At 47.0% G+C, this 11,849-nt stretch overlaps 1 protein-coding gene across 1 annotated transcript; it reads right to left on the reverse strand.

The window, feature by feature from the left end:
- Positions 1 to 406: 406 nt before the first annotated feature.
- LOC127650099 (paraneoplastic antigen Ma2) lies at positions 407 to 1,504 on the reverse strand. Its single transcript, XM_052135299.1, has one exon. It carries the CDS (start codon positions 1,502 to 1,504, stop codon positions 407 to 409), a length of 1,098 nt encoding a protein of 365 aa, XP_051991259.1.
- Between the last annotated feature and the right edge of the window lie 10,345 nt (positions 1,505 to 11,849).

The following is an 11,849-nucleotide window of genomic DNA, read 5'->3' on the forward strand; positions in this document are numbered from 1 at the left end:
TTTAGCTTGACGGAGAGAGCGAACCAGTTTCTGTATCACTAGTGTGGTATTTTCTGGAGCTTTACACTTGGTCGCAATGTGCCCATCCTCTCCGCAGCGGTAGCAGAAGAAATCTTCTGGATTCTTTGAGGATCTTCCCTGATTTCGAAACTGGACTGGCTTCGGATTCGAAACGTCCTGGGATGACTGCGTAGTAGAGCTCACATTCATCACTGACAGTTGCTCTTGTAACTTCTGAACCTGTTTTTTTAACAGTTGCACCTCCGACACTTCCTGAGTTTCCCCACTTTTCTTAACTTGTTGGTCTCTAGACTCCACTCTCAATGAGGCAACCGGGTTTTTCTCAAAATCGCCTTCCAATCTGGTCCTTAACTCCTGTATTTCCTCTCGTAGTTGCTTCACTACACTAGCTCAGTTTGTCATCAGTTTTCAGATGAATGGGCTTTACTGAAGTTTTGATCTTATAACGGGTTGCCTCATTCTCCTCTGCTTCCTTAATTTCGTTCAGTAATGCTAAGAAATTAGGAGGTTGTTCTTTCCTTTCCCTGAGTCTCAACTGAAGCAGCATAAGGTCCGCTTCCACAGCTCCATGGATCAGTTGTTCAATCCTCACTCGGTCCATCAACTGTGGTGCCAATCCTCCTCTTTGGACCACTTTAGTTAACGATTTCTCTAATCGCCTCAGAAAATCAGACAACGCCTCTCCTGGTGATTGTCGAAGAAGACGGAAAGCAAAGTAGAGATCCTCTCCAGATTCAAATGTTCCAAAAGTATTCTCCAAAGCATCCAGATATTGCAAAGCACTAGCATCAGGACTTGAAAATCGGACAGCCTTAACAATATCCAACGCCGGGCCTTTTAAACATTCCATTATTCTCCTTCTTTTTTCCCTTTCAGAACATTCGCACTCTACAGTCATCAACCTAGCTTGTTCCATCCAGTTTTCTAAACTTTCCTCTCCAGTGGGAGGAGGAACAGTACCCGAAAAGGTACGTAATCGGCGATAAGCACTAGTATCAGTCGACGGTTTAGAGGTTTTCTCCAATTGTTCACCCACGGCATGTATGATAGATTCAGGAGAACTAGTGGTAGAGCCAGACTGAGTGAATAGAGCTTGCAAGTCAGACATAGATTTTCCCTCTTCAATTAAGAACTTGGACAGTTTCTGTGAGAATTCTGAAACGGGAACCTCAGTTGATGCCACTACTACCTTCCAAGTTTCCTCCCCAGGAGCAGGCAGTAATTCTGCTGGAATTCGAGTTGGATCAATAACTTCTCGGCATTCACAGAGCACCAAAATAGTACTAGAACTTGGTCCTGCTCTTGAGTCTCTCACACGAACCCTGCCAAAAGATTTTACAGTCTGCACTGTCTCTTCTATAAACATCACATCAGTCTGAGCAGGGACTCCTATTAACAGTAAGCCATGATTCTCCTCAATGTCCTTTTCCTTACACCATTTGGAAAATTCAGCAAGCAGCATTGAATCCTGTGCAAACGCCATGCTTGGAGCTCTGGTTAGTGATGGTCAATTCACTCAAATAAACGTAATGCTTAATTCAGTTCTTGTTTTTTAGGGTCAGCGGATGACAGGAAGTAGAGCATCCCGGACGAGCCCCCAAATTATGTAGCGCCCACTACCCTCGTCTTTGATGGGCGGAGCACCAGGTTCTAATGATGTGTCTCTCGACTTAACTAATCTACTTCCTTCCCCTTTTAATCACTTTACTTAAATGAAAATGTTAGATGATTGTCTTTCTGGTAAATTGTAATTAAAATCACAAAAAGGTAAGTTCTTATCAATTAACAAGTCAATTTATTTAACAAAGACAGATGAAATGATAAAATGTTGTAAATCACAAATAAAAGAATTAAATGAAATGTTCAAATGTCTGTTGTGTATTTTCTTTCACACACAAATCACCTTTTGATCCTCTTAGATCAGAAATACCAATAAGGTACTCAAATATGAATCAATTTTGTATCAGCAAGAAACCAGTAATATAATTCCCTTTTGATCTATAGTAGGCTACAATAATATCAGAAATCAAAATGAAAAGACACTCAGCATAAATGAAATGAACACAGTAGACAACAAATAAGTAATGTGGGCCCACACACACTCTTAGATACAATAACCCCAACCTGTTGCAGGCCTGTGTCGTTGCTTGAGAACGGTGTGGCCGTGAAAACCAACAAATGGCCTCTTCGCTCACAAAGAGCTAAATAAACAAACAAGTGTACCTCTTCCTGTTTCGACACGCGCGCTGTCCACCGATCACATTCACTCCGTATGCGTCTGCAGTCTCACCAGCTGTCCCCTGATAGATTATAAATCCCGCGATGCCAGAGGAATTCTAAACCGCGAGGGGATTTAGAACGCTATCTGGTTCCTCCATTGTCGTCTTCCACGAACCCATCAACACTCAGATCTAGCCGCACGTGAAAGTCTTTTAATTGCCGTAAAAGAAAAGGAGAGTAGGCCTACAGCGCGCTCAGCCGCGGTAACCTATTAAGCCTGTTTACACACTTAGTCAGAGTATAATAAAAGAAACAAAATAAAGAAACGTTCTTTAACACTTTTGGCGTTCACTATATATCTTGTTTAACCGCTTAGTCAGCTGTTATTTTTAGTTTTACTTTCTTTCTTACATTTACCGTAAACTCTATAACATTAGAACAAGTGGAAAAAAATGCAAATATATAATCACATAGCACGTATGCCTATTTAACCCATGAATGTCAGAAACATATTTACATATTATGAATTATGCATTTAGAAGATAATAAATAACCCTAGCTGGGCTACACATGATCCCAGGAAATCCAATGACTTACCAGGTAGTTAATGCAGCACCTTGGTGGCAATCTATACCTATCTGGACTTGTTAGATGACTGACTAAGAGAAGACAGACTGACTCCGTATTGATGCCAGGAGTCATCAAAAAGAAGTAGGGGAGAGTGTGACAGACTGGATATAAGTCTGACAGTGAAAGACAACGTTAAAGATAAAAATTCATACTAAATTAATTAGTCATCCCAAGATTTTTTTCAGTTTTATTATATAAATCTGAGTCTTTATTAAGCATTCCAGAGTTACATGGATTGAAGTTCAGTGTCTTCTACAAGTTGCCTGTAGGTGGTGTATTATGCTAAAGTGATGGGGAAGTTACGTTCTGGCAAATTGTTGAAGAAATTAAAGAAAGTGCCAGAATGTACAGCTGTTAAACTGTGATGTTTCTCACCATTTTCTACAGTTACTAACTCATCCTCCCATGTTTGAGACTGGTTACATCTTGTTTTTTGTCTAATTGTGTAGCAGCAGCATGTCCACACGCGTAACTCAGTATGTCTGTGTATTTCATACCAATAGCAAGTCTCTGTACTGTACATGCTTCAGGTTATGCCTCATTCAACCAAATTCCTATATAGTAGATGCTGTTAATCTACACATCAAAAGGAGTTTCTCACTCTCACACACACAAACGAACACTCATTTCGCCTTGAAGGAAGTACTTCTCTAATAGATGGGCAAAATGAAATTATGGTTTAGAGTGCCATCCCTTTCTTTTTACTCTCTTTTATCATCCTCTTTGCAGCAGATGGCAGTGACCCCAGCAAACCTCTTCCACACACACACACACACACACACACACACACACACACACACACACACACACACACACACACACACACACACACACACACAACACACACACACACACGTTGGTTTACCGATCATTACGGGACTTTCCATAGACATAATGATTTTTATACTGTACAAACTATAGATTCTATCCCATAAATCTAACACAAACCCTAAACCTAACCCTCACAGAAAACGTTCTGCATTTTTACATTTTCAAATAAAATATTGTTTAATATGTTTTCTAAGATATTTAAATTATGGGGACACTAGAAATGTCCTCAAAAAAAAACATTTATAGCATAATTTCCTTTAATTACCAGTTTGTAACCTAAAAAATTGTCCTCGTCAACCGGCTATCCTTGAAGACTCTCCATAGACATAATGATTTTTACACGGTACAAACTTGGTGTGGTTATCCTTATGAAGACTCTCCATAGACATAATGATTTTTATACAGTACAAACTATAGATTCTATTCCCTAAACCTAACCCTCATAGGAACCTGTGCGCTAGATTTAAAGATAAACATAATTTAGGTGATTTATACGCCTTAATTACTAGAGAGGACCAGCTAAAATGTCCTCACTAATGGATTCTCTAGCACTTTTACTACACTTGTGAGAATATTATAAAAAATTTGGCACTCATAAGTATAGCAAAACCTGTAAACACTAGCACGCACGAACACACACACATGCACACACACACTCATTGGTGTGGCTATCCTTATGAAGACTCTCCATAGACATAATGATTTTTATACAATACAAACTATAGATTATATCCCCTAACCCAACTACTAAACCTAACCCTCACAAAACAACTTTCTGCATTTTTACATAAAAACATTGTTTATTATGTTTTTAAGCAATTTGAATTATGGGGACACTAGAAATGTCCTTATAAATGTAACCCGCACACACACACACAAGACGAGACAGTCACAATGTCGATGGGAAACTGCTTTTATTAACAGCAAAGCAGGCAAAAGTACAAACAAGGGCAAATCCAAATGAGAATGGTCAACGAGAGCGGGAGGTCGAAGCCGGGGAATCAGAATGGAACAAAGGGGCAAATCCGGGAGAGAGTGGTCAACGAGAGCGGGAGGTCGAAGCCGGGAAAACAGTTAACAACAAGGGCGCAGAACTAGACGGGACTAGTGGTTCAAAGACAGGGGAACTAGTGGAACACTCGAGCTGGCAAGCTAAGGGGTAACTATTCACAGGGGAGTTCGGAACTAGACAGGACTAGCGGGGGGCAAAGACACGGGAAACTAAACACAATAACCAACCGGCATGAGACGAAAGGGTTGTGATATACATATAGGGGCGAGTGCAGGTGTAAACAATGATGGGTGATCCGACGAGTACAGGTGAAACTAATGTGGTGACTGAGAGCGGGCTTGCGAGCCCGAGGAGGGAGACCTGCTAACGAGCGTGAAAGCTCGAGGGAGCAAAACGAGCGTGCAAGCTCGAGGGAGCAAAACAAGCGTGGATGTTCGAGGGAGCAAAACGAGCGTGCGAGCTCGAGGGGGCGGAACGAGCGTGGAAGCTCGTGGGGGCGGAGCGAGGGAGCGGGGTTCGTGACAGTACTCCCCCCTCAATAACGGACGGCTCCTGACGGCCGCGTTCGGTCGCGAGGAGCGTGACCTCTGGGAAGTGGTGCTGGACGATCCCAACAAACAAAAAACCCCTGAACAGAAAACCCACAAAACACATCAACAAAACTGAGGGCAGTCCAAGGGGCACAGAGGGAAATGAGACAGTCCATGGGGTCAATGGGTAGTTTCAAGGCAAGGTCAGGGGGAACATGGCGGACAGGCGGGTGGTCGGGAGATCTAGGGGGCAGCCATAGGGCAGAGGCTGGGTCAGGGGGTCTGGAAGGTGACTGGAGGACAGGGACTGGGTCCGGGGATCTGGAAGGTGACCCCCTTCCAGAGGGAGGGGGCTCGAGAGGAGGAGCCTTGGGAGGCTCGTGAGGTGGAGGCCGCGAGGGCTCTGAGGGGCGAGCAGGGGCTGGCAGAGCCGTGGAAGACTCGGAGAGCGGAGCAGAGGCTGGCAAAGTCATGGAAGACTCTGAGGGCGGAGCAGAGCCCAGCAGAGCCGTGGAAGACTCTGAGGGCGGAGCAGAGCCCGGCAGAGCCGTGGAAGACTCTGAGGGCGGAGCAGAGCCCGGCAGAGCCGTGGAAGTCTCTGAGGGTGGAGCCGAGCCCGGCAGAGCCGTGGAAGACTCTGAGGGCGGAGTAGAGCCCGGCAGAGCCATGGAAGACTCTGAGGGCGGAGCAGAGCCTGGCAGAGCCGTGGAAGACTCTGAGGGCGGAGCAGAGGTCGGTTGAGCCATGGAAGGCTCTGAGGGAACCTCTGCGGTCTTGAGCACAAGACGAGACTGGGGAGAAGGGGCCCTCTTCCTTCTCTTACGTCTTCGGCCAACAGGGGACGTGGCCATGGGGACGGTCGAGGCTACAGGCGCTGGCTCTCTGACCGTGGCAGACATGGGCGCTGGCTCGCCGGCCGTGGCAGGCATGGGCGCTGGCTCATTGGCCGTGTCAGACCTGGGCGCTGGCTTGTTGGCCGTGGCAGGCATGGGCGCTGGCCGTGGCGGGCATGGCCGTTGGCTCGCTGGCCGTGGCAGGCATGGGCGCTGGCTCGCAGGCCGTGACCGGCATGGGCGCTGGCTCGCTGGCCGTGGCAGGCATGGGCGTTGACTCGCTGACCGTGACAGGCTTCGGGACTGGGGCCGTGTCAGGCTTCGGGACTGGGGCCGTGACAGGCTTCGGGACTGGGGCCGTGACAGGCCTCGGGACTGGGGCCGTGTCAGGCTTCGGGACTGTGGCCGTGTCAGGCTTCGGGACTGGGGCCGTGACAGGCTTCGGGACTAGGGCCCTGTCAAGCTTCGGGACTAGGGCCGTGTCAGGCTTCGGGACTAGGGCCGTGGTAGGCTTCGAGACGGGGGTCATGGTAGGCTTCGAGACGGGGGCCGTGGTAGGCTTCGAGACGGGGGCCGTGGTGTGGAGCGCTGGTTCAGTGTCTGCCTCCCCCACAGTAAACGAGGAACCAGCGTGCAGTAGGGCGAGGTCAATAAACTGAGCCAGGTTAAGGGAGCAGCGACCACCAGGCATGAATGATGAGGTTGGCTCATTCAGTCCACATTGAAAAATATCTTTCAGAGCCACCTCATCAAAATTCACCTGGTACGCCAGGGCACAAAAATCCATAACATAAGCCTCCAAGGGTTGGCTCCCCTGGCGCAAAACCAAGAGTCGGGCCGCTGGCTCTATAATGTCATGAGTTACACAACCACTGCCTTGCACGGAAAACCCTTGGTTAGTGTCCGAAGAGCCATAAAACCTCTCCAGGGATGGAGAGCATACGGCGCTTGCGGATGCGTGGAGAGCATCAATGGGCTCAGGGGCAGACACAGGTGAAACAGGGTGAAATATTTCAGACATAGTACATACCTGCTGCCCCTGGGCCGCGAGCGCTTGGTCATGTCTCCAAATCGTAGCTCCTCGCACCGAATGCGACGTGCACATCTGCTCTAGTGAGCTGCGCGAATCCTCCGCGTAATGCATTGTGACTGTCTTCGGTGAGGTTGGTTATTCTGTAACCCGCACACACACACACAAGACGAGACAGTCACAATGTCGATGGGAAACTGCTTTTATTAACAGCAAAGCAGGCAAAAGTACAAACAAGGGCAAATCCAAATGAGAATGGTCAACGAGAGTGGGAGGTCGAAGCCGGGGAATCAGAATGGAACAAAGGGGCAAATCCGGGAGAGAGTGGTCAACGAGAGCGGGGGGTCGAAGCCGGGAAAACAGAACTAGACGGGACTAGTGGTTCAAAGACAGGGGAACTAGGGGAACACTCGAGCTGGCAAGCTAAGGGGTAACTATTCACAGGGGAGTTCGGAACTAGACGGGACTAGCGGGGGGGGGAAAGACACGGGAAACTAAACACAATAACCAACCGGTGTGAGACGAAAGGGTTGTGATATATATACAGGGGCGAGTGCAGGTGTAAACAATGATGGGTGATCCGACGAGTACAGGTGAAACTAATGTGGTGACTGAGAGCGGGCTTGCGAGCCCGAGGAGGGAGACCTGCTAACGAGCATGAGAGCTCGAGGGAGCAAAACGAGCGTGCTAGCTCGAGGGAGCAAAACGACCGTGCGAGCTCGAGGGAGCAAAACGGCCGTGCGAGCTCGAGGGAGCAAAACAAGCGTGGAAGTTCGAGGGGGCAAAACGAGCGTGCGAGCTCGAGGGAGCAAAACGAGCGTGCGAGCTCGAGGGGGCGGAACGAGCGTGGAAGCTCGAGGGGGCAGAGCGAGGGAGCGGGGTTCGTGACAATAAACCACATTTCAAGTCAAGTGGTTTTTATTGTCGTTTCAACCATATACAGTTAGTACAGTACACAGCAAAACGAGACAACGTTCCTCCAGGACCATGGTGCTACATAAAAACAACAAAGGACCAACACAGGACCACATGAGACAACACAACGAAATAAAATACCTATATATATACCTATATAAAGTGCACGTGCAAACATGTGCAAAGTACGGGACAGTACAACAAATTACTGACAATGAACAGGACAATAGACACAGTGCAGCGCTGACCAGTACTCAGTAGTGCAAAAAGATGACAGTTTCTAAAAACGTAAACATAACATACTATGAGATAGTGTTCTATGCACATAGCAGTTATTGAGGTAGAAGACAGTTATAAAGTGACAGTAATTAAAGTGCAACTCAGGACACATGTGTGTGTGTGTGTGTGTCAAACCAGTCTCTGAGTATTGAGGAGTCTGATGGCTTGGGGGAAGAAGCTGTTACACAGTCTGGCCGTGAGGGCCCGAATGCTTCGGTACCTCTTGCCAGACGGCAGGAGGGTAAAGAGTTTGTGTGAGGGGTGTGTGGGGTCATCCACAATGCTGGTTGCTTTGCGGATACAGTGTTTATAGCATAATACCCTTGTAATTACCAGATTGTAACCTAAAAAAATTCCTCGTAAAACACCCAAACCTACCCACAAACACACAAACCCTCATTAAGTGCTCCTCTTTCATTACACACTGTAGTTTTCTGCTCCTCCCTGGCTGTTTTGGGGTTGGTGGGTGTGAAGAAGGTGGAGGCCTATGCTGATTGGCACTAACAAGCAGGAAGAAGGACAGTTTCTCACCATGCCCAGCTACAGCTCCCACACAAACAGTGAATGGCAGTTGACAGACTAAATGCAGTACCCCGGTCCTCTGACACAAGATTTCAGGACCTACTTTAAATCCCTGAAATCCCTCTGAAATCTCCACATGCTCTCTCTGTTTTCAAATGGTCCGCAGCTATGTTTCTATATGTTTGGCACATGATGAAACCAATGATCTACCTCTAATGAAAGGATGGCAAAATAAGCTTGTCAGACACAAACTCCACCTCAAATGCAGCAAGGGGCTTTTTCCAAATTGCAATCATTTATAGTGTCATCTTCATGTTGCTTTTATTATCTGTTTTGTCATAACACACAATGGAATAGAAACTCACAGTGACATTGATTTAACAATAAATAATGAATTAATACAAATTATCACTAAATAACTATTATATAACTAACAACTGCAAAACTGTGTTGCAATTTAATACATGACAATAAACAAATATTATCTAGGCTAGCCAGGAAGCTGGATTACATTAATTTCTTACCAGTGGTCTGGTTTTTTCTCCTCCTCCTCATCATCCTTTTCAGTCATAAATAAACTAGAATTGCAGGGCCTCTGGTGGTTCAGGGGCTCTAAGCGGCCACTTATACTGCATATAGCTAGAAATGGCCCTGCCAGTCAGCATTAGCAAACAACATATGCTTTTATCATCAGGGACTAAAAACTAAATATTTTTCATTTTGGTTCATTCTGAGCATTCTGAGATATTTTTCGTTCTGGTTCTGAAGTTCCACAGCCTCCTTTCCAAAAGGTTACTGGTTAGAACAAATAAAAGAATGGTTATTAACGTTGTTTTTAAAATGACAGTATGCCCCTGCTGGTTGATGAAGAAACTATACTCTATGTAGGCAATTTAATATAAAAGTATAAAAGTAGCTGTCTTTGAAAATAAAAATAAAAACATTGGGAAATTTCAGTCACAGTTATTTCTTTACATTACAGTACACATTTTCAAGTGACAAACTGTTTTTGAAGAGATCTTAAAAGCTGAAATAAACTTATATTTTCCCCTATCTGATGGCTTTGATGAGTGATTAGTCAAATGACACCTGATCCTTGAACTGAGGGCACATGAGAAAATATAGCAGCCTCCAAATTGCGTTCTTCTGGGGAACCCTAGCTGACAGGGGTGAAAAGAGTACTGAAAAAATCACTTCCCAAATCACTTCTTGTAGTGTGAGAAGAGCAAAAGTAGCTGTCCTAAAAACTACTCAAGTAAAAGAGTAGCACATTTAAAAGTACTCATGAGTAGTGAGTATTGAGTACTGAGTTGCAAAACCTATGCCCCATTATTATGAGCACTATATGCCAACTTTTAAAATACATCACTTATCTATGATAAACACTATGGGAATCTGATTCCAAAAAATAAAAGGGAGATATGATAACAGATATACAGATTAAAAAGTTATTTTCAGTACACTGATCACCATTTTAAATCAAAATGTATAATGTCCATCCATCCATCCATCCATCCATCCATCTTCAACCGCTTATCCGAAGTCGGGTCAAGGGGGCAGCTGCTCCAGCAGGGGGCCCCAAACTTCCCTATCCCGAGCCACATTAACCAACTCTGACTGGGGGACCCCGAGGCGTTCCCAGGCCAGTGTGGAGATGTAATCTCTCCACCTAGTCCTGGGTCTTCCCCGAGGCCTCCTCCCAGCTGGACGTGCCTGAAACACCTCCCTAGGGAGGCGGCCAGGGGGCATCCTTACCAGATGCCCAAACCACCTCAACTGACTCCTTTCAACGCAAAGGAGCAGCAGCTCTACTCCGAGCTCCTCACGGATGACTGAGCTCCTCACCCTATCTCTAAGGGAGAAGCCCGCCACCCTTCTGAGGAAGCACATTTCGGCCGCTTGTACTCGCGACCTAGTTCTTTCGGTCATGACCCAACCTTCATGACCATAGGTGAGGGTAGGAACAAAAATTGACCGGTAGATCGAGAGCTTTGCCTTTCGGCTCAGCTCTCTTTTCGTGACAACGGTGCGATAGAGCGAGTGCAATACCGCCCCCGATGCCCCGATTCTCCGGCCAACCTCCCGCTCCATTGTCCCCTCACTCGTGAACAAGACCCCGAGGTACTTGAACTCCTTCACTTAGGGCAAAACCTCATTCCCTACCTGGAGTACGCACTCCATCGGTTTCCTGCTGAGAACCATGGCCTCAGATTTAGAGGTGCTAATCCTCATCCCAGCTGCTTCACACTCGACTGCCAAGCAATCCAGTGAGAGCTGAAGGTCACGGACCGATGATGACATGAAGACAACATCATCTGCAAAAAGCAGCGATGAGATCCCCAGCCCACCGAACCGCACACCTTCCCCACCCCGACTACGCCTCGATATGCTGTCCATGAATATCACAAACAGGATTGGTGACAAAACGCAGCCTTGGCGGAGACCAACCCCCACATGGAATGAACTCGACTTCGTGCCGAGGACCCGGACACAGCTCTCGCTTTGGACATACAGGGATTGGATCGTCCTAAGAAGGGATCCCCCCACCCCGTACTCCCGCAGCACCTCCCACAGTATCTCCCTGGGGACCCGGTCATACGCCTTCTCCAGATCCACAAAACACATGTAGACCGGATGGGCATACTCCCAGGCCCCCTCCAGGATCCTTGCGAGAGTAAAGATCTGGTCTGTCGTTCCACGGCCAGGACAAAAACCGCATTGTTCCTCTTCAATCCGAGGTTCGAAAATCGGCCGAACCCTCCTCTCCAGCACCTTGGAGTAAACTTTACCAGGGAGGCTGAGAAGTGTGATACCCCTGTAGTTGGCACACACTCTCTGATCCCCCTTTTTGAAGAGGGGAACCACCACCCCGTTCTGCCACTCCTTAGGCACTGTCCCAGATTTCCACGCAATGTTGAAGAGGCGTGTCATCCATGACACCCCCTCCACATCCAAAGCTTTCAGCATTTCTGGTCGGATCTCATCAATCCCCGGGGCTTTGCCACTGCGGAGTTGTTTGACTACCT

The sequence above is a fragment of the Xyrauchen texanus genome, chromosome 10, assembly GCF_025860055.1.
Source record: "Xyrauchen texanus isolate HMW12.3.18 chromosome 10, RBS_HiC_50CHRs, whole genome shotgun sequence".
Taxonomy (NCBI): Eukaryota; Metazoa; Chordata; class Actinopteri; order Cypriniformes; family Catostomidae; genus Xyrauchen; species Xyrauchen texanus.

What these genes read in the sequence shown, in the direction of transcription:
- LOC127650099 (XM_052135299.1), bottom strand. Translation starts at nt 1,504, where the DNA reads ATGGCGTTTGCACAGGATTCAATGCTGCTTGCTGAATTTTCCAAATGG.